The sequence below is a fragment of the Octopus sinensis genome, linkage group LG27 (assembly GCF_006345805.1).
Source record: "Octopus sinensis linkage group LG27, ASM634580v1, whole genome shotgun sequence".
Taxonomy (NCBI): Eukaryota; Metazoa; Mollusca; class Cephalopoda; order Octopoda; family Octopodidae; genus Octopus; species Octopus sinensis.
The window spans coordinates 15,803,127-15,827,318 of NC_043023.1; the positions used below are offsets into that span (position 1 = coordinate 15,803,127).

General features: G+C 37.4%; 1 protein-coding gene across 1 annotated transcript in view; it reads left to right on the forward strand.

Annotated features, from left to right (window-relative positions):
• LOC115225105 (alpha-latrocrustotoxin-Lt1a) overlaps positions 1-23,744 on the forward strand; it is a 61,655-nt gene extending 37,911 nt beyond the window's left edge. Inside the window, exons 11-19 of the mRNA XM_036514002.1 lie at positions 4,905-4,955; positions 5,059-5,109; positions 5,213-5,263; positions 5,379-5,429; positions 5,545-5,595; positions 5,699-5,749; positions 9,534-9,605; positions 19,386-19,457; positions 23,267-23,744. Coding sequence (XP_036369895.1) covers positions 4,905-4,955; positions 5,059-5,109; positions 5,213-5,263; positions 5,379-5,429; positions 5,545-5,595; positions 5,699-5,749; positions 9,534-9,605; positions 19,386-19,457; positions 23,267-23,472 — 656 coding nt within the window. The 3' untranslated portion in view covers positions 23,473-23,744. The remainder of the gene's footprint in view (positions 1-4,904; positions 4,956-5,058; positions 5,110-5,212; positions 5,264-5,378; positions 5,430-5,544; positions 5,596-5,698; positions 5,750-9,533; positions 9,606-19,385; positions 19,458-23,266) is intronic.
• Positions 23,745-24,192: the final 448 nt, after the last annotated feature.

Sequence of the window (24,192 nt, forward strand, 5' to 3'; positions counted from 1 at the left end):
AGTCTAATGTTTGTTGCGGTATATACACAGAATCTCTCAGTATAAGAATATTGAACAATAAATTACTTTCATTCAATACTGAATCAGTATTGAACTGTGAATGTGTGTTTACATTTAAACAAAGTATTGATGCTAGCATACGATACAGAGATAGAAATAAAAGATGAGTTCCCAGTGTGACTCAAACACACAAATCCTTGTTGATAAATATATACAACCTTGGCCAAAATTATAGAGCAGCAATGATAAAATACGGAATATGATTAAAACTCATTTAGTTAATAATTGAAAACAGTCTAATGAACATTCTAGAGTTGAACCCATCATTAATTAGTATTTGATGTGTCCTCCTTTTGCTTTTATAACTGCTTTTATGCATTTTTGTATACTTGAGACTAAGTTGACACAAGTGGCTGGGTCAGTTTTCTGCCACTCACCATGAATTTTGGTTTCTAATTCACTTTTTAAAGAACATTTTTGCACCTAAGTGTCACCACATATTCAATGGGATTGAGGTCTAGAGACTAAGGAGGCCATTTCATCCCCCTCATCCCTTTCTCCTCACCAACCTATTGAGACTCTGGAAGTGTGGCATGCAGAAATATTTTGTAGAATCATTATGTCATCTGGCGGGTTATCATTGAAAATTTTCGCTAAGGAAGGTTGATAAACTTGATCTAACATATTGGTGTAAGTGTTGGCATTTATTCTGCCCTTACAAGTGAACAACATTCCTGGGCCTTAAGACAACATGCAACCCCAAACAATTACACTTCCCAATCCAAATCTGACTGTTGGGACCACACATCCAGAATGATAAACCTCCCCTACTTTACAGTGAACATAAACAGCTCCCAGGTTTCCAAAGATCTGAAGATAAGCAAAAAATTACTGATCATTTTTGGTATCCAATAAAATATTTGCATTGGGTTGTCCGGAAAGTTCGTGCCAATTTTTAAAGGAAAGAAAAAGGTCAATAAATACTTGCCATTACATTTTTAATCAATCAAATATAATAATGATATATAATATAATGAAATTATTGTATACAGTGCTCAGGTACACCACAACTTGTCAGAAAGTGCATATAGAGTATATGCAGTAATGTACAAATGTCTGGAAAGTGAATAGTGCATGAGTCAGATACATGCTTGTGTGTGTATGGAAGGGAGAAAATCAGGTGTAGTGTTGGCGAATCTCAGGAAGCATGGAAGTTTTGAAGGATGCAGTGCTCTGACAACTAACAACTGATGCCGGCCTTTTGTTCCATGCTTCAGCAACTCTCAGTGTGAAAAAAATGTTTCCGAAAGTCATGGGAACTGTGCTGTTTTCTGACTTTGTAAATATGTCCACAGGTGTTAGACAGGTGAAGTTTGAAAAGGTGCTCAGAGTTATTGTTTGTAAGATGGTTAATAATTTTATGGGTGTCTGCCAAGTCAGCTGCCAGACGTCGGAGTTTCAATGTGTCCATGCCCAGGGAAGTAAGGCGTTCAGAATATGGCAAATGCCTGATGGAGGGTATTTTTTTGGTTGCACATCGCTGAGCGGCTTCCAGACAATTAATATCCTGGGCAAGATAGGGATTCCAGACCAGTGATGCAAATTCCAGGTGAGATCTTACCATAGCTATATAAAGCTGCAGATAGTCGGAGAGCGGCTCACAAAAGGACTTGGTGAGTGATGCCAATGTGTTTTGTCCAACACAAATCGCTGTCAACAATAATACCCGGGTCACGTTCACAAGAAGACTTTTCAAGATTAGTGTTGTGGAGGGAGTAAGTAGACGCTGGGTTTTTCCTCCCAAAATGCATGGTGGTACATTTGTCCACAGCCAGCTTGAGTTGCCAGTCCATGATCCACTGCTGCATTGTGTCCAGGTCTGATTGCAATAGAGATCTATAGTGTACAGGATCTGACCTCTTTATTTCGAGGTACAGCTTGATGTCATCTGCATATTTCAGCACTGTGGCATTCTTTAAGTTGGCATCTATGTCATTAACATATGCAACAAATAAAAGGGGGCCAAGAACAGATCCCTGTGTACACCAGATGTCATCTCATAGGATGAAGAGTGCTGTCCTAGAACTGTGACAACCTCTTTTCGGCCGAAAATAAAGGACTTCAACCAGTTATAGAGATTAACCATTTTGTTGCACAATGCATCTCCATCTTTCCTTTAACTTGAAAATACCCTCTTCCCAGAATTGAGGTGGTTTCATGGCAAAAAATTCATCAAAGTATCTTTTTACGTCATCCAAGGAATTGAAATTTTTACCGTTAAGACTATTCTGCAGAGACCTGAATAAGTGGAAATCTGAAGGAGCAATATCTGGTGAATATAGAGGGTGGGGTAACACATCCCAGCCGAGCTGTAGCAATTTTTGTCTGGTTCCCAAAGCATCAAGTGCCAAAAATGAACTTTCTTATCTTGAATTTTAAAGAGTTACAGAATTAACACAGGTTATAGGAACATAAACCTTCTTCCACGAAAAGATAGCTTAAACTGTGCTCTAAATGTAGGTGTAGTCAAATCCTATTTTATGGACTCAACTATGTTCTAAAATAAGTTGAAAGGTAAGCTACTATAAATTGGCACAAACTTTCCGGACAACCCAATAAAAGTGTAAGAATTTCAATTATGCTTAGTAAAGTGGTAGAAATGAATGTGGAGGACATATAATCAAAGTTACTTTCATCGGACCAAACAACCTTAGCCCTATCATCAGCAGTCCAATCTTCATGCTCTTTTGCCCAACATAATTGCTTCTTCAGACAGTAACAGCTTCTTTTTGGCCTTACATCCTTTGAACCCAGCTTCTAATAACCTTCTCAATGTGTGAGTTTATATATATTTTTTTGTTGCCAACCAAAACTCAGCAGCCACATCAAAAGAGGTGTTTTTCCCATCTATCAGTGATGTCCTCTTCAGCAACCTGTCTTCCCTCATGGTTGTACATGTTCTGCGACCTTGTCCTTTACACTTTTTCAAAGAATTTCTTTCATTGTACCTTTTGATGAAAATCTTTTCTCAAGCATTTCAATTTTCTTACAATTTCTACTTGAGAGAATCCTTCACTTGATAATGCAATGATTTGAGACCTTTGAGCTTTAAGAATCTATTTCTTTGGAGACATTTTCAACAAATATTAATGACTGATAAGTTATCAATAAGATATTCAATAAAAAAAATATGAAATAACATTAGTATCACACAATGAGTGGCAGAAAATTGACCCAGCCATTTTCACCAACACTAATTAGATGTAACTTATAAAACATTGTAGAGGCATTTTCAATTAGTTGATTTCAATTATCGTTAGTGACAAATGTGGTAGAGTATTTGTGGTGGAATGGGGAGTGAGTAGTGTTACATATTCCTTGTAATATTGTTTTTGTATTAAGTACAACATCAGAAAGACAGTTTGTGTCTGTCAAACCCTTGTACAGAGGTATAAATTTTGTGTCCTCAAATTTGTTTGTAGCTGGGTTTTCACCCCATTGCAATGTGGCAGATTCAGAGAGGGGTCATTAAACGAGTGAGGAAACTTTGATTGATGTCTAGAAGACGGTTGTGAGAAATATCCTAGATTCTTGAGAAGCAGTTCTTTTGTGCCTTTCCAGGTATTTGCACTGCAAATTATATGGATGAACAGTTATATGTAGTTAATGAGGTTTTTATGCAAGTGTACAGTGTTTGAGGACACCTGTTACCATTTTCTGTTCCACCTGTGTAGACATGTTGTTTCTTGTGGGGGTGGGGTATATACCCAGAATGTCTCTGGTTAGAATATATCTTTTAGATATAAATTAAAAGCAATATAATATTAAATCTGTTTAAAAATATTGATATTCAAATAACTTTCGTTAAATTGAGTTTTGAACTCTGAGCATGTTTACATTTAAACAAATTATTGGTATTAACATAAAATATACAGATAGGAATAAAATATGTGTTCCAGTGAGATTTGAACATGCAACTCCTTGTTTGTAACTATATATGATTAACACTTGTTATAATGTTTGCCATCCTTTTAGACATTTTATACTCACACTAGTTAGTTTTTAGATGAGATTAATGCTAAAAGAGACCTTGTTTTCTGACTCTTTCACCTTTTGGTTTTACTTTTGAGTTGATTCGTTTTAATTCGAACATGAAGCCTGGTCATTGCTCCAAGGTGGTATCAGAATGTTCACAGACTAGTTCTGTAGCATGCCAACAGATGGCAGCACACCGTTGCGTGCACAATGAGAGCTAGCAGTGACTTTCATGAGGCGGTGTGCTGGGTGACACCACTGCGTTTACTTCAAAAGTTGTGAAATTTGTGCTTTTGTGGTCATTTGTAGGCTGTAGTCTGCAATTTTCTAATGGGCAGGAACAAATAACCAATGTGAAATTTTGCGTTAAACTTGTCCAGCAAAGACATAAGAAAGAAACAACAAAACTAAGAGAAAAAGAGTGTTATGAAGTGATAACTAAGTGAGAGAATTTCAGAATTGTTAGATTAGTATATAGGATGTCTTAATAGAAAGATGAGATTTAGAAAGGTTTGCCTATTTTGTTGTGGTTCTAAATATTGAACTATTATATAGTACCAGCTTAGAAAGTGTTGACCGAAAGCATAGTGGTCACCAATTGACTATTGATGATATGAATGCCTTACAATAATGGAATATAGATTATTAAAAGAGACAAAGAAATTTTACTATGAAGTATAAAACTTTGAAATGCTTATTTCAGAGAGTTCAAAGTCTGAAGAAGAAGCAGCCCAGGCAGTTGTAGGATCTGTTGGTGAGTATAAAATAACTGTAATTGATTTCTATAAATTTTATCTTCACCTGAGATATATTATTTGTGTGAATGACTGAGAACAGGTTCCATTCTTAATTTCCAATTCTTATTTCAGTGTGTCCAAAGTCTGAAGATAAAGCAGTCCAGGCGGTTGTAGAATCTGTTGGTGAGTATAAAATAACTGTAATTGATTTCTATAAATTTTACCTTCACCTGAGATGTATTATTTGTGTGAATGGCTGAGAACTAATTTCCAATTCTTATTTCAGTGTGTCCAAAGTCTGAAGAAAAAGCAGTCCAGGCAGTTGTAGAATCTGTTGGTGAGTATAAAATAACTGTAATTGATTTCTATAAATTTTACCTTCACCTGAGATGTATTATTTGTGTGAATGGCTGAGAACTAATTTCCAATTCTTATTTCAGTGTGTCCAAAGTCTGAAGAAAAAGCAGTCCAGGCGGTTGTAGAATCTGTTGGTGAGTATAAAATAACTGTAATTGATTTCTATAAATTTTACCTTAACCTGAGATATATTATTTGTGTGAATGACTGAGAACAGGTTCCATTCTTAATTTCCAATTCTTATTTCAGTGTGTCCAAAGTCTGAAGATAAAGCAGTCCAGGCGGTTGTAGAATCTGTTGGTGAGTATAAAATAACTGTAATTGATTTCTATAAATTTTACCTTAACCTGAGATATATTATTTGTGTGAATGGCTGAGAACAGGTTCCATTCTTAATTTCCAATTCTTATTTCAGTGTGTCCAAAGTCTGAAGAGAAAGTAGTCCAGTCGGGTGCAGAGTCTGTTGGTGAGTATAAAATAACTGTAATTGATTTCTATAAATTTTACCTTCACCTGAGATGTATTATTTGTGTGAATGGCTGAGAACTAATTTCCAATTCTTATTTCAGTGTGTCCAAAGTCTGAAGAGAAAGCAGTCCAGTCGGGTGCAGAATCTTTTGGTGAGTATAAAATAACTGTAATTGATTTCTATAAATTTTACCTTCACCTGAGATGTATTATTTGTGTGAATGACTGAAAACAAGTTCCATTGTTACATTTCTTTCGAATTTTTAGCGATAAAAGTAATTCTATTCACTACCTACAAATACAAGAATATCCAATAAAGGGGTTTTATGAGACACAGGAAAAAGGTCTTTCACGATAAGGAAAAAATACAAAAGATAAAATATAAACCCTGAAGCGGTTCTCTTTCCTTAATGAGATACATTCACTTTTCTCTCATCTCATTGTTGTCTCCCTCTCTTTCCATGTTTCTTTCTTCCTTCCTCTCTCTCCCCCGGCTCTCTCTCCCCCGGCTCTCTCTCCCCCCCTCCCTCTCTGTATGCATCTATAAGTAGCAGCCTCTGTAGTTTCCAGTCGTGTAACAACATGAATTGTATTTCAAATATTGATATTACAGAAATTTAATAAAATGTCCAGTAGTGTTGGCGCTGTTGCTATCTCTCTATCCGCTCAGTTGAAGTCAACTCTCGGTTACTCGATGGATCAGTGTCCTCCAGTCAGTTCTATCCTGGCCGCTTCCTTCAGACTGGCCATGTCCATTCCAGTATCACTCTTGATGGTGTCAAGCCAGCAGGTTCTTGGTCGGCCTCTTCCTCTCTTGCCACTGACCATTCCGAGCATAATGTCCTTCTCCAGGGATTTTCTCCGCATAATATGACTGAAATATGCCAATCTATGCTTTGTGATCCCAACTTCTAGCGACATTTTCGGCGCTGTTGCTAAAATGGTTAAATTAGAAAAAAAAAAAGATTTAATATTGTCTTTTGAATGAAGGAAGTAAAACATTTTGTTGTTTAATGGTAAACAGGTGAGTTAATGACAGTGTTTGTTTGTTTGTTGTACATTTTCAATAAGTTTACTGTTTATTGTTGTTGATGTTCTTGTTGAACAAGATGGTTAAGTTGAAAACTTACAAGTGTGATCACCCTGTCTTTTTTTTCACTGTTAGTAAATCTATCATTACATCCATTAAAAGATGTCTTTGTCCAAGTAAGAAGCTTTGGTCTGTTGCTGAGACAATTGCTCTCTCTCTTTCTCTCTCTCTCTCTCCTTAAGATAGGCACTGGTTGCAAGATACAATACAATCGATGATATTGTCCTCATCATTTACAGTCTACTCTCCTTGCTTCCATGTAATGGATGGGTGACCACTGTCCTAGTCAGTTCTTATTCAGAGTTACTGTCCACCTTGACTGCTTGAGAAACACATCTCCCTTAAACATTCCACCTTTTCTATGGTGGGATGCCCTCCCCAAAACCAACCACTTTATAAAGAGTCCTGAGTACGTTTTAATGTGGCACAAGCACGAGAAAGATTTTTATGTGTCCAACATTGAAACTGGAATAGCTGTAGGTAGCACACTATCAGTCACTTGGTTTGTGCTTGTTATGGGGATCGGCAGATTTATCAGAAGAAATTACTCAGGCGAAATCACCTAAGAAGACATTCATGGATGACATAAAAATGCTAACAAGAGATCCAAAGTATATGCAAACAGTCCAAGATAGATTGGATGGACTAATTAATTGCTCAAGAATGCTGTTTGAAATAAATAATGAAGATTAACTGCATAATAATTCTATTAAACATATTGCTATTACTGAAATGTCACAAAATACCCAACGTGGTTAGCATGGTTTATAAGATGGATAATTCAGAAGACAAACAGAGTAAATTTTGTAGTTTGGAACAGAGAACTAAAATACGCTGTTGTTGTTTAGTGGTAAACAGTTGAGTTAATGACGTTTTTTGTTTGTTTTATATTTTTTATTAAGTTTACTAAGTGGTTGTTATTGTTGTTGTTTAGGCAGATGTGTCAGATCTTTTCCTTTTGAACGGCACTTTTCAACACAATTTCTAGTTAACTAAACACTTTTAAACTTCGTATACTGGTAGAATGTGTTTATAAAACATCATTTTTTCTTGGCTTTATTGAGAAAATTCTACAGGTTGTAAGATATTTTGTCTTTAATTTCGAGCATTTCGGCAATTTTAACCAATCGCTGACGTCCATTTAGGTAAATAACATTCTGTGCATAATGAATATGTCCCTCCTTTAAGAAACAGATTGGGTTTATTTACATTTGTGAAGAAAAAAGATACCCTTCCCCCCTCCCTAACCCTAGCCCTAACTCTAGCCCTAAATCTAAAATAGATTGAAATGCAATAGATCGATACAAGAGTTATAATTATGGGTGACAATTTCATACGACACTGCTACGGAAAATGGGATTTTTTCTAGTGGTGTCAAATGAAAATGTCACCCATAATTATGGCCCTAGTATCGATCTATTGCATTTCGATCTATTTTAGATTTAGGGTTAGAGTTAGGGTTAGGGGTTGGGGAAGGGTATCTTTTTTCTTCGCAAATGCAAATAAACCCAATCTGTTTCTTAAAGGAGGGTCATATTCATTATGCACAGAATGTTATTTACCTAAATGGAGGTCAGCGATTAGTTAAAATTGCCAAAATGCTCGAAATTAAAGACGAAATATGTTACAACGTACAGAATTTTCTCAATAAAGCCAAGAGAAAATGATGTTTTATAAACACATTCTACCAGCATACGAAGTTTAAAACTTTTTAGTTACCTAGAAATTATGTTACAAAGTGCCGTTGAAAAGGAAAAGATCCGATGTGTCTCCTAATCTGTCAGATTTACAAGGAATTGCGTTGCAAGTGTGAACACCCTGTCCTTTTTCACTGATAGTAAAATCTATCATTAGAGCCACTAAACATTGTCATTATCCAAGTTTATGGCTTTGGTTTGCTGCTGAGACACGTCATAGATGTGGTACAGATGAAAGAAAGGAAAGACACAACAAAGAGAAAAACAGTGTTAGCAAGTGATAATTGAATGAGATATTCGCAGAAATGTTAGATTATGTAGGCTGTCATAATAGTTAGGTTAATTTTTTGGCTAAAAAAGCAAAAAGCAAGGCCATGTAGGGGGACATGCGAGTTATGTACAGGGTGGTGTTCATGCAAAGAGTTCAGGCCATTTGTGGTCAAGAGAGACTTTGAACTGAGCGGTCGTCGGCATCTTCACTATCTCGTCCGGCAGCTTATTCCACGGATCCACAACCCGGACGGAGAAAGCCCCTCTCCTTCGATTGAGATGAAATCGTCGCAGATAGAGCTTTTCGGAGTGACCCCGCAACCGACGCTCTGGAGCAGGAGTGAAGAACAGCTCTTTTGAGAGGTTATAGTTTCCGCTTATGATGTTGTGACCAAGAATGAGATCACCATGGTGGCGGCGTTTTTCTAGAGAATAAAGGTCGAGCATCTTCAGCCTTTCTTCATAAGACAAATTCTTGAGACCAAGAACCATGCGGGTAGCCAGCTTCTGGACTCTTTCGAATGCTGTATGTCTAAGGAGAAGAGGCTTGAATCCCGTACTCCAATATGGGTCTCACCAGCGTGACATAGAGCAGTAGGAATATGGCTGCTGTGAGCATTCCGAATGACCGTCGAATCAAAATAGAGAGAGAAAAGGGGAGGAATTTAGGAAGGTTAGTCTATTTTGTGGTGGTCCTGAATATTGAGCTTTAACATGGTATCACAGTAGAAAGTATAAAAATATTAGCCAAAACTATAGTGGTCACCAGTTGACCATTGATAATAGGAATGTCTGACAATAATAAAATATAGACTATTAAGAAAAATAATTAAAAAAATTTTAACTAAATATTGTAAAACTTTTAAATATTTATTTCAGAGAGTTTAAATTTGGAGGAAAACCGCTCCCATAGCACATCGAAGGAGGTGGCAGTTAAGCAACAGCAAGTTGGTGAGTATAAAATAAGTCCGTAAATGATTTCAAATTAGTTTTACTTCACTTGAGCATATTTTGTTTGTCAGAAGGACTGAGAACAGGTTCCATTCTTAATTTTCAATTGAAAAATTATCTCTCTTTACTCTTTACTCTTTTACTTGTTTCAGTCATTTGACTGCGGCCATGCTGGAGCACTGCCTTTAGTTGAGCAAATCGACCCTGGGACTTATTCTTTGTAAGCCCAGTACTTATTCTATTGGTCTCTTTTGCCGAACCACTAAGTGGCAGGGACATAATCACACCAGCATCGGTTGTCAAGCAATGCTAGGGGACAAACACAGACACACAAACATACACGCACACACATATATATATATATATACATATATACGACGGGCTTCTTTCAGTTTCTGTCTACCAAATCCACTAACATGGCTTTGGCTGGCCCGAGGCTATAGTAGAAGACACTTGCCCAAGGTGCCATGCAGTGGGACTGAACCCGGAACCATGTGGTTGGTAAGCAAGCTACTTACCACACAGCCACTCCTGCGCCTATCTGTTTAATAATTCTATTGAATAAATTACTGAAATTTAAGAGAATGCCCACCAAGGTTAGAACTGACAAAAGTTAATGATGTCTTTTGGAATAGAGAACTAAAATATGTTATTTGGTTGCGGGTGAACAAGTGCTTTAACGACAAGGCCTTCGTTTTACATTTATACTGAGTTTACTAATAAGTTGTTGTTGTTTTAGCAGGAGTCTCTCATAATCTGGCAGACTTACAATGAAATGCATTCCAAGTGTCAACATCCTGTCTTTTTGTCACTGATAGGAAATCTATCATTACATCCATTAAATGCATTGTCTTTATCGAAGTAGAAAACACTGGCTTGCTACTGAGATAGCCATTGCTTCTTTGTTGTTTTTCTCTCTCTCTCTCGCATTCTCGTTTTGATAGATACTAGCTGCAAGATACAATAAATGACATTGTCCTCATCATTTATCATCTGATTTCCATGTTCCTGTGGAATGGATGGTGGTGGGGTCACTGTCCAAGTCAGTTCTTGTTAGCAGTTACTGTCCACCTTCGTTGGTTGAGGAACATGTCCTACTAAAACTTTCCTATGATGGTCTGCCCTTCCTAACACCATCCACTTTATAAAGGATCCTGGGTGCATTTTATTGTGGCACAAGTACAAGAAAAATTGTTATGTATTCAACAAAATTAAACGTTCCTCTCTAACTTATGCAAAGAAATATCAGACATGTTGAAAGAAGAAAGGAAAGTAAATGAATTAGAGAGCAGCTCGTTAAGAAACCTTATGAGGTTACTCAGAAGCTGTTTGCAGATGCTAAGAGCAGCAGGATAAAATGTAATAAATGAAATCCAGCTTAGGTATGGTTAGTAGTCAGTAGGGATAGCTAGAAAAGCTTTTTTAGCTATCCCTACTGACCACAATATATATATATTTAACTTTTTTGTTTTATTATTTACTAATTTGAAATTTCATCTGCTGTATTTTTGCAGCTATTAATCTTGTCCATTTCTGCCAAGGTGATGAGCAAGTACCAGTTGTGTATTGGGATTGATGTAATCAATTAGTCCCTTCCTCTGTAATTGCTGGCCTTGTACCAAAATCTGAAACTAATATTATCCATTCCTGTTCAACTGTTTCCAATTCGCACACTGTTACATGAAACCACAACATGCCATTACGGGTTTATTTCTGCTAGTTATAAGCCTGAATGTCCATGTTAGCTAACTGCAGGTTACTCTCATTGTCAGATGATTAACCTTGGCCATTACAGTGTATCATTTAAAAAGAAACAATGTTTTAGTAGTTGAATTAAGCTTTTATTATCATTATTCATCATCATCATCATTTAACGTCCGTTTTCCATGCTAGCATGGGTTGGACGGTTCAACTGGGGTCTGGGAGGCCAGAAGGCTGCACCATGCCCAGTCTGATCTGGCTGTGTTTCTACAGCCAACCTAACGCCAACCACTCCGTGAGTGTAGTGAGTGCAGATGAGGCTGGCAAACGGCCACGGTCGGATGGTGCTTTTTACGTGCCACCGGCACAGGGGCCAGACGAGGCTGGCAATGGCCACAATCGGATGGTGCTTTTTACGTGCCACCAGCACGGAGGCCCGTCGGGGCGGCGCTGGCAACGGCCATGTTCGGATGGTTCTCTTACGTGCTATCGGCACTGGTATCACAGCTACAATTTCCATTGATGTTGATCGATTTCGATTTTGATTTTCGCTTGCCTCAACAGGTCTTCACAAGTAAGGTTTGTGTTACAAGAAGGAAAGGTATGCATAAGTGGCTGGCTACATCCCAGGTAGAGGCCACGGGTTATGGTCTCACTTGTCCTGCCGGGTCTTCCCACGCACAGCATACATAATTATTATTATTAAATTCATTCTCTGAGTTCAGTACCTTCTTGGGTTAACTTTGCATTTCATTCCTCATGGGTCAGTAAAACAATTACAAGTTACATAACATGTCAAACTAATTGACTTCATACTCTCTCCTACAGATCTATCCACTTGTATTAATCAAAGAATTCATAATTAACATTCATTTTTCAAAACCCTTGTTACCACACTATATTGCTGTCCAACTGAATCATCTCTTCCAATCATATCAAGTAAAACCTTCCGCTTTTCTGTATATTTTGGTGAGACTTCAGTTGGCTTTTTAGTGAGACTGATTGTTTGGTGTTTTAGAACATGACCTTTAAGCCAAGTATTGAGAAGACGACCCATCAAGCCAAGTAAAATTGCAGTCGTGGCAGATACTGGTGGCATGTAAAAGCACCCATTGCACTCTGGGAATGGTTGGCATTAAGAAGGGCATCCAGCCGTAGAAACCATGCCAAATCAGACTGGAGTCTGGTGCAGCCTTCCAACTTGCTAGCCTCAGTCAAACTGTCCAACCCATGCCAGCATGGACAGTGGACGTGAAGTGATGATGATGAACTGGAGGGGCACATATAGGAGATCTACACAGATCCTAAGTGAGATAATCCATTCCCACTCATGGACAGTTTGAAATGCCCCCCAAAAACCATGAATCAAATCTCAACATGGTGGTTTCTAGCAGAAACAATTATATAGCTGAGTGAAGAAGGCAAAAGCAAAGAGTGCCCCAGGAGGTGATGGCGTATCATAGAAAGTGTACAGGTATTGTACACAATTATGTTATAAGCTGTACTTAAAGTGTTGTGGCATAAAGGTGAAATGGTTGATGACTAGTACAAGGCAGAAAAAAATTACTTACCAAAGAAAGCTGAAACAGAACTGATTGAGCAGTTCAGACCCTTTTCAATCTTGAATGTAGATGGCAAGATTTATATGGGTCCAGTTGCCAAGAGATCAGCTACACATCTCCAAAATAATGACTATGAGACCGAGAGTGTCCAGGATGCTGGAATTTCCAGAACCACTGGATGGGTAGAACATGATTTTTCAATCTGCATTGCAATACAAGACACAAAGAAGAATAAAAGGGATTTGAATGTTGTATGACCTGATCTGGTTGATGCTTATGGTTCTGTACCACACAAATTAGTGATGGAACCAATGAACTTCTTTTATATATGAGAGAAGATTTGAGATCTGGCTAGAAGCTGCTGTAATAATTTCAAAATGTGGTTCCTGACAGAAACTTTCACAACAGACATCGTTTTGAAACTGGAATTGCTGTAGGTTGCACAATATCAGTCATTTGGTTTGTGCTTGTTATGGAGATGTTACTTAGATCAGCAGATTGATCAGAAGAAATGGCTCGCGTAAAATCACCCAAGAAGGAATTTAAAGGATGATATAACAATACTAACAAGAGACCAAAAGGGTATGCAAATAGTTCTGGATGGACTGGATTAACTAATTCTTTGATCAAGAATGGGGTTTAAACCAAATAATTAATGCAGTCATTTGTCAAAAGGTTAGCCAAGGGTTAAAGAGAAACCTCTAAAATCTATTGGACGATGGTATGCTACCTCATTGTTCAGTAAGAGTAGAGGCATAGAGGTCATGGCACAAACTGAAGATGGGTTAAAGGCAATATCTAAGCCAACATTTTCTGGCAAATAAAAGATTTGATGCTTCCAGTTTGATCTGTATCCCTGCCTTGCTTATAAAATTCTTGAGTATCAGTTTTTATGCAACATTTCAGATTTTCTTTACTGCTATAATGTATGGATGAACAATTATATATAGTTAAGATTTTGTGAAAGCATAAAGTATTTTGGATACCTGATATGTTTTTGCTCCCCCTCTGCCCACTTGGAAAGAAATCTACTTCATTAAGAAGTCTTCTAACATCTCAAATACATGTGGCACATATATAAGAAAAAAAAAAAGAAAACTAAAAGAAAAACAGTGTTATCAAGTGATAATTAAATGAAATAATTACAACATTGTTAGATTATTTAAGATGTCTTAATAGAGAAAGGAAATTTGAGGAAGGTTAGTCTATTTTGTTGTAGACTTAAGTATTGAGCTATTTACCTGGTCCCACTGGAGAAAGCATAAAAATATTGACCAAAAACATAGTGGTCACCCGATGACCAGCGATGATGACAGGTATGTCCCACTATAATAAAATATAGATTATGAATAAAGAATTTTTACTCTCAAGTATAACAGTTGCAAATATTTATTTCAGAAACTCTAAAGTTAGAGGAGAAGTGTCTCCAAGATGTTGCAAAACTGTTAGGAGTCAACTGGCAGCAAGTTGGTGAGTATAAAATAACAGTACTTAATTGATTTCAATAAGTGTCAGCTTTTGTTTGTCAGCATGACTAAGAGAAGATCCCATTCCTACTTTCCAATTGAAAGGCTAGCTGTAAAGTGATTCTATTAAAGGTATTGGTGTTATGTGTAGTTATGTGTAGTTTTGTTCTAGATGGGTGATGGACAACTCAAATGAAGCCATTGTTATTGTTTTACGTGTTTATTTACTTCACTTGTTACTCGAACTGTCACCATTCGGTGTAGTGATACATATATACTTTAGACACAGTTCGTACTGTTTACTAACAAAATAGTGCCAAAAGTGGGGATGTATTCTACACATGTATACCTACGTATACACATAGATATGAATGTGTAACAATTGGTATTACTAAAACATCATAAAATAGCCATCGAGATTAGCAGGGTCAGTAAAATGGCTAAATTAGAGGACACAACAGATTTAATATTGTCTTTTAAGAGAGCAAATTCAAATATGTCATTTAAGTACAAACTGGTGAGTTAACGACCAGTTTTTTTGTTTACTTTTTTACTTGTTTCAGCCATTTGACTGCGGCCATGCTGAAGCACCACCTTTAATCGAGCAACTCGATCCCGGGACTTATTCTTTTGTAAACCCAGTACTTATTCTATCGGTCTCTTTTGCCGAACCACTAAGTGGCAGGGACATAATCACACCAGCATCGGTTGTCAAGCAATGCTAGGGGACAAACACAGACACACAAACATACACGCACACACATATATATATATATACATATATACGACGGGCTTCTTTCAGTTTCTGTCTACCAAATCCACTAACATGGCTTTGGCTGGCCCGAGGCTATAGTAGAAGACACTTGCCCAAGGTGCCATGCAGTGGGACTGAACCCGGAACCATGTGGTTGGTAAGCAAGCTACTTACCACACAGCCACTCCTGCGCCTATCTGTTTAATAATTCTATTGAATAAATTACTGAAATTTAAGAGAATGCCCACCAAGGTTAGAACTGACAAAAGTTAATGATGTCTTTTGGAATAGAGAACTAAAATATGTTATTTGGTTGCGGGTGAACAAGTGCTTTAACGACAAGGCCTTCGTTTTACATTTATACTGAGTTTACTAATAAGTTGTTGTTGTTTTAGCAGGAGTCTCTCATAATCTGGCAGACTTACAATGAAATGCATTCCAAGTGTCAACATCCTGTCTTTTTGTCACTGATAGGAAATCTATCATTACATCCATTAAATGCATTGTCTTTATCGAAGTAGAAAACACTGGCTTGCTACTGAGATAGCCATTGCTTCTTTGTTGTTTTTCTCTCTCTCTCTCGCATTCTCGTTTTGATAGATACTAGCTGCAAGATACAATAAATGACATTGTCCTCATCATTTATCATCTGATTTCCATGTTCCTGTGGAATGGATGGTGGTGGGGTCACTGTCCAAGTCAGTTCTTGTTAGCAGTTACTGTCCACCTTCGTTGGTTGAGGAACATGTCCTACTAAAACTTTCCTATGATGGTCTGCCCTTCCTAACACCATCCACTTTATAAAGGATCCTGGGTGCATTTTATTGTGGCACAAGTACAAGAAAAATTGTTATGTATTCAACAAAATTAAACGTTCCTCTCTAACTTATGCAAAGAAATATCAGACATGTTGAAAGAAGAAAGGAAAGTAAATGAATTAGAGAGCAGCTCGTTAAGAAACCTTATGAGGTTACTCAGAAGCTGTTTGCAGATGCTAAGAGCAGCAGGATAAAATGTAATAAATGAAATCCAACTTAGGTATGGTTAGTAGTCAGTAGGGATAGCTAGAAAAGCTTTTTTAGCTATCCCTACTGACCACAATATATATATATTTAACTTTTTTGTTTTATTATTTACTAATTTGAAATTTCATCTGCTGTATTTTTGCAGCTATTAATCTTGTCCATTTCTGCCAAGGTGATGAGCAAGTACCAGTTGTGTATTGGGATTGATGTAATCAATTAGTCCCTTCCTCTGTAATTGCTGGCCTTGTACCAAAATCTGAAACTAATATTATCCATTCCTGTTCAACTGTTTCCAATTCGCACACTGTTACATGAAACCACAACATGCCATTACGGGTTTATTTCTGCTAGTTATAAGCCTGAATGTCCATGTTAGCTAACTGCAGGTTACTCTCATTGTCAGATGATTAACCTTGGCCATTACAGTGTATCATTTAAAAAGAAACAATGTTTTAGTAGTTGAATTAAGCTTTTATTATCATTATTCATCATCATCATCATTTAACGTCCGTTTTCCATGCTAGCATGGGTTGGACGGTTCAACTGGGGTCTGGGAGGCCAGAAGGCTGCACCATGCCCAGTCTGATCTGGCTGTGTTTCTACAGCCAACCTAACGCCAACCACTCCGTGAGTGTAGTGAGTGCAGATGAGGCTGGCAAACGGCCACGGTCGGATGGTGCTTTTTACGTGCCACCGGCACAGGGGCCAGACGAGGCTGGCAATGGCCACAATCGGATGGTGCTTTTTACGTGCCACCAGCACGGAGGCCCGTCGGGGCGGCGCTGGCAACGGCCATGTTCGGATGGTTCTCTTACGTGCTATCGGCACTGGTATCACAGCTACAATTTCCATTGATGTTGATCGATTTCGATTTTGATTTTCGCTTGCCTCAACAGGTCTTCACAAGTAAGGTTTGTGTTACAAGAAGGAAAGGTATGCATAAGTGGCTGGCTACATCCCAGGTAGAGGCCACGGGTTATGGTCTCACTTGTCCTGCCGGGTCTTCCCACGCACAGCATACATAATTATTATTATTAAATTCATTCTCTGAGTTCAGTACCTTCTTGGGTTAACTTTGCATTTCATTCCTCATGGGTCAGTAAAACAATTACAAGTTACATAACATGTCAAACTAATTGACTTCATACTCTCTCCTACAGATCTATCCACTTGTATTAATCAAAGAATTCATAATTAACATTCATTTTTCAAAACCCTTGTTACCACACTATATTGCTGTCCAACTGAATCATCTCTTCCAATCATATCAAGTAAAACCTTCCGCTTTTCTGTATATTTTGGTGAGACTTCAGTTGGCTTTTTAGTGAGACTGATTGTTTGGTGTTTTAGAACATGACCTTTAAGCCAAGTATTGAGAAGACGACCCATCAAGCCAAGTAAAATTGCAGTCGTGGCAGATACTGGTGGCATGTAAAAGCACCCATTGCACTCTGGGAATGGTTGGCATTAAGAAGGGCATCCAGCCGTAGAAACCATGCCAAATCAGACTGGAGTCTGGTGCAGCCTTCCAACTTGCTAGCCTCAGTCAAACTGTCCAACCCATGCCAGCATGGACAGTGGACGTGAAGTGATGATGATGAACTGGAGGGGCACATATAGGAGATCTACACAGATCCTAAGTGAGATAATCCATTCCCACTCATGGACAGTTTGAAATGCCCCCCAAAAACCATGAATCAAATCTCAACATGGTGGTTTCTAGCAGAAACAATTATATAGCTGAGTGAAGAAGGCAAAAGCAAAGAGTGCCCCAGGAGGTGATGGCGTATCATAGAAAGTGTACAGGTATTGTACACAATTATGTTATAAGCTGTACTTAAAGTGTTGTGGCATAAAGGTGAAATGGTTGATGACTAGTACAAGGCAGAAAAAAATTACTTACCAAAGAAAGCTGAAACAGAACTGATTGAGCAGTTCAGACCCTTTTCAATCTTGAATGTAGATGGCAAGATTTATATGGGTCCAGTTGCCAAGAGATCAGCTACACATCTCCAAAATAATGACTATGAGACCGAGAGTGTCCAGGATGCTGGAATTTCCAGAACCACTGGATGGGTAGAACATGATTTTTCAATCTGCATTGCAATACAAGACACAAAGAAGAATAAAAGGGATTTGAATGTTGTATGACCTGATCTGGTTGATGCTTATGGTTCTGTACCACACAAATTAGTGATGGAACCAATGAACTTCTTTTATATATGAGAGAAGATTTGAGATCTGGCTAGAAGCTGCTGTAATAATTTCAAAATGTGGTTCCTGACAGAAAATTTCACAACAGACATCGTTTTGAAACTGGAATTGCTGTAGGTTGCACAATATCAGTCATTTGGTTTGTGCTTGTTATGGAGATGTTACTTAGATCAGCAGATTGATCAGAAGAAATGGCTCGAGTGAAATCACCCAAGAAGGAATTTAAAGGATGATATAACAATACTAACAAGAGACCAAAAGGGTATGCAAATAGTTCTGGATGGACTGGATTAACTAATTCTTTGATCAAATAATTAATGCAGTCATTTGTCAAAAGGTTAGCCAAGGGTTAAAGAGAAACCTCTAAAATCTATTGGACGATGGTATGCTACCTCATTGTTCAGTAAGAGTAGAGGCATAGAGGTCATGGCACAAACTGAAGATGGGTTAAAGGCAATAGCTAAGCCAACATTTCCTAGCAAATAAAAGATTTGATGCTTCCAGTTTGATCTGTATCCCTGCCTTGCTTATAAAATTCTTGAGTATCAGTTTTTATGCAACATTTCAGATTTTTTTACTGCTATAATGTATGGATGAACAATTATATATAGTTAAGATTTTGTGAAAGCATAAAGTACTTTTGGATACCTGATATGTTTTTGCTCCCCCTCTGCCCACTTGGAAAGAAATCTGCTTCATTAAGAAGTCTTCTAACATCTCAAATACATGTGGCAAATATATAAGAAAAAAAAATGAAAACTAAAAGAAAAACAGTGTTATCAAGTGATAATTAAATGAGATAATTGTAACATTGTTAGATTATTTAAGATGTCTTAATAGAGAAAGGAAATTGAGGAAGGTTAGTCTATTTTGTTGTAGACTTAAGTATTGAGCTATTTACCTGGTCCCACTGGAGAAAGCATAAAAATATTGACCAAAAACATAGTGGTCACCCGATGACCAGCGATGATGACAGGTATGTCCCACTATAATAAAATATAGATTATTAATAAAGAATTTTTACTCTCAAGTATAACAGTTGCAAATATTTATTTCAGAAACTCTAAAGTTAGAGGAGAAGTGTCTCCAAGATGTTGCAAAACTGTTAGGAGTCAACTGGCAGCAAGTTGGTGAGTATAAAATAACAGTACTTAATTGATTTCAATAAGTGTCAGCTTTTGTTTGTCAGCATGACTAAGAGAAGATCCCATTCCTACTTTCCAATTGAAAGGCTAGCTGTAAAGTGATTCTATTAAAGGTATTGGTGTTATGTGTAGTTTCGTTCTAGATGGGTGATGGACAACTCAAATGAAGCCATTGTTATTGTTTTACGTGTTTATTTACTTCACTTGTTACACGAACTGTCAACATTCGGCGTAGTGATACATATATACTTTAGACACAGTTCGTACTGTTTACTAACAAAATAGTGCCAAAAGTGGGGATGTATTCTACACATGTATACCTACGTATACACATAGATATGAATGTGTAACAATTGGTATTACTAAAACATCATAAAATAGCCATCGAGATTAGAAGGGTCAGTAAAATGGCTAAATTAGAGGACACAATGGATTTAATATTGTCTTTTAAGAGAGCAAATTAAAATATGTCATTTAAGTACAAACTGGTGAGTTAACGACCAGTTTTTTTGTTTACTTTTTTACTTGTTTCAGCCATTTGACTGCGGCCATGCTGAAGCACCACCTTTAATCGAGCAACTCGATCCCGGGACTTATTCTTTTGTAAACCCAGTACTTATTCTATCAGTCTCTTTTGCCGAACCGCTAAGTGACAGGGACATAAACACACCAGCATCGGTTGTCAAGCAATGCTAGGGGACAAACACAGACACACAAACACACACACGCATATATATATATATATATATATATATATATATATATATATATATATATATATATATACATATATACGATGGTCTTCTTTCAGTTTCCGTCTACCAAATCCTCTCACAAGGCTTAGGTTGGCTCGAGGCTACAGTAGAAGAAACTTGCCCAAGGTGCCACTCAGTGGGTCTGAACCCGGAACCATGCGGTTGGAAAGTAAGAGAAGATCCCATTCCTACTTTCCAATTGAAAGGCTAGCTGTAAAGTGATTCTATTAAAAGTGTTGGCATTACTAAAACATCATAATATAGTCACCGAGATTAGCGGGGTCAGTAAAATGGCTAAATTAGAGGATACAATGGATTTAATATTATCTTTTGAGAGAGCAAATTAAAATGTCATTTAAGGGTAAACTGGTGAGTTAATGATAATTTTTTTGTTTGTTTTACATTTTTACTAAGTTTACGTTTTGTTTTTTCTTTGCAAAATGTGTTTTAATCAGAAATACGATGGAAAGTGTTTCAGGTGGGACATCTCTGTCTTTCAGTTGGTAGTACAGGACTACATCATTAAGTGCATCCTTTTTTACATGCTCCTGTGTATAGTGAGTGGCATGTTGCAGTCGCTCCACTGTCCAGTGTCCATTTAGTTGTGAACCACTCTTCACTGACATGTAATGGTTGATTGTACGTAGGTGGATGGTGTTTATGTTGATGATTCCTGTCTTCTTTCCTGCAAGTTAAAACTCTCCTCTTTGCTTGGTTTAACTTAACACCTCTCTATTACACTGGGTAACAACGATTTTTGTCCATGGATAACAATTATTTCCAATTTGTTTAACCCCAGAAAATACGAGAATGGCTAGTATCTCCTTCAAACTTTGCTTTCATCTCAATATATACCTTTTAGACCTCACACATTTCAGCTGATGTTGTTTCACAGTGCTTTTACGCTGTTGTCTTGATAAATTCACCACAGACACAGCAGAATGTGTCTGCCAGATGCTTACAACCTCTTGATGCCATCTGTGATGAATGCAGCTCTTGGATAGTTAGAAATAAACTGAACTGGTGATCTTATGATCCCTTTATTTACACTGGTATCTATGTTGCCTGAACATTCTAGAAATTCTTGGAAAGTTTAGAAACTTCTTGATGATAGTTCTAGAAAATTCTGCTTCAGTGGCTCAGCACTGAATCTGTCTGGAAATAGGTTTCAAAACATTGATGTCCAGGTGACAAAAGCAAAAGTTGAAGGGAACAGATGTCATTTCTTTTGATTTCTTGGTGGAAGTAAATAGGAAATAACATCATCATCATCATTGTTCGACCGTGGTCGAGACAATGGAATTTACCATGCTACGCCAGACTTCACGGTCCATCATAGCATTACGGAGGTCCTGTTGCTGGATGCCTCTATCCCTGGAAATAACACTTATTCATTCGGTCATTCAACCGTTCATTGACACTTGCGTGCTATTGGAAAAGTCAGCAAATTGGGTCAATGGATCGCACACAGAGTAAATGTGTGCTCTTCTCTGTGGTCCTGTCTCATGAATGAACCTCTTTTAAACTGAATAGTGACTGGTGACAAGAAATGGGTTCTCTATAAATATGTCAAGCAGCGAAGACAGTGGGTAAGGAAAGGAAATATGAAAGGTGTAGTCCTCTTTGAACTTTTAAGCCCCAACCAAATGAAAACAAAGGATATCTACTGCAAGCAGCTTGAGTGGCTTAAGTCAGCACTAGAAGAAAAGCGACCATCTTCAGTTTCAAGACGAAAGGTGTTCTTCCATCAGGATAATGCTCGGCCACAATCAGTGAGGATGACATTCCAAAGGCTGGAGCAGTTTGAATCAGACATTCACAGGACATTGCCCCATCTGATTATCATTTAATCCACAGTCTTCAAACTTATTTGGACGTAAAAAATATGTTACCTGTAGATGAGGTCAGAACGGTAGTAGAGAAGTATTTTTCGTCACGGACAAGACAATTTTGTAAGAGGGGCCTTGCAAGTGCACCAGATAGATGGAAGTGCATTGTAGAAAATGAAGGAGAGTATATGTTGGATTAAAAAAGAACTTTGTTTCTCTTAATTTTGTGAAATAAAAGACGTATAAAACAAACGCATTATTTATGAGATAATAACCCAATACTTTGTGTAGATGAGATCATTCTGGTATCTTGTCTCTTTGTATTTGAATTGGCCCAGATATGCCTAATAGTACTGGTATTGTTTGATAGTTCAAACCATATCTTCTAGATATTTCTAACTCTTGATATGCTTTAGTTATCAATTATTCAGAAGAGGAGAAGCATCACAGACAACTATTTCAGGCATTGACCATGGAATGTTATCAGACGGCCAAAATGGGATTCCTTTGAAGGATGTCTGGAGTAATGATACTAAATAGGATGTATAGTCTAGAGATCTGGGAATCTCTCCAGGTTAAGCCAATTCCTCTCCACATATCTGGTACTATGGACATGTGTTGCAGGAACAAATGACAAGACAGATTCTTCAAGCCAAACCAATGGAGCAGGGGTCCTAGGGGTAGATCAAGAGCTAAATTGTTGGGTGGTAGCCTTAATCTGAGTTGTTTATGTTTGGTAATCCAACCAAAAGCTCTAATGATGGCTTCTTTTGATAGGACCCTATGGAGGAGATGCCTGAAGACTCTGTCTTTACAATCCTCCCAAGAATATTGATCAGAGACAATGGATGGGTGGATCAAATGGATTGACTGTTGATGGTCTATATTGATTCTTTAGGTTCTCCATACACTTTTGCCTCCACAAACACTTCTCCTACTATCTGTTTACCATAAATTTTCGCAAGTGTAATTTTCACTGAATTTTCTTTAAAATCTTCACCATTTTCATCCTGTATTTCCATCTCTTCGTTATTATTTAATTAGCATTCTTAGAAACAGAGAACAACATCTTTTATTTATTTTTTTATGTTTTTTATCTATTTCTCATTGACATAATTTATTTGTTATATTCATGACAACATACTGTACACATCTTTTATGTAATCGTTAATGATTTTGAAATTATTTCTTATTGTTTTATGTTTTGCAGGCAGGAATTTAGGAATCAGAAATGTCAAACTGGGGAATATCAGGTATGACTATCCTTTTAACACTGAAGAGCAGGGCTTCCAGATGCTGCACAAATGGTACACAAGTTGTGATCCAGAGAGACGAACACTCAAAACACTCAGAGAAGCTCTTGTGGAAGCTGAATGCTTTGAGGCACTTCAATGTCTACCATCAGAAGAAAAGTGAACTTGTGTGTAAATGCTGCAATTGTTTAGTCCAAGGTCAACCTTGACTAAACAGAGACTCATGATCAAATACCTTCCAGCCAGGACCCTCCCGACTTTATCCTTAGTGTAGGGAACCCAGAATCACATTGTCCAATGTGATAATTGAATTGAGCAGGATTTGGCTACTAATTCTAGCAAATCTATCCACAACATAAGAGATTCCCTTCCTGAATTGGTCCCTATCTTCTTAGAAATTAACTTTTGAAATAAAGATAAACTTTGAAATGTTCATTTGTTGTTGTTGCTGTTGTTGTTGCTGTGTATCTAAACTCCTCCCCAAACACTTCCATTGTTGTAGAGACAATTTCCATATCCTCTTGTATATTGATAATTATCTACCTTTCTTTATAACTGAAAGGGAAATGTCTGGTATAGAAATATCGATATCTTTTCTCTTGATATATCATATAGGAATGCTTTTGTCTATGTAATATATGATGTACCTATGGGTATTTCACTTTGTCCTGTTGTGGTTTAAGACAGGCTCCCTCTAATGTGGGGGTGTTTGAATAAAACTCAGGGATGGGAGTGCAAGTAAGAGTTATCTCTATTTTATATTCTAGCTTTAGGACCATTGTTAGTTACTAATTACTGCAATTTTATTATCAGCAGAAAATAAAACTTTATGATTGCATGTATAAAAAATAAATAAATCCATAAATTTCAAATTTATTAATAG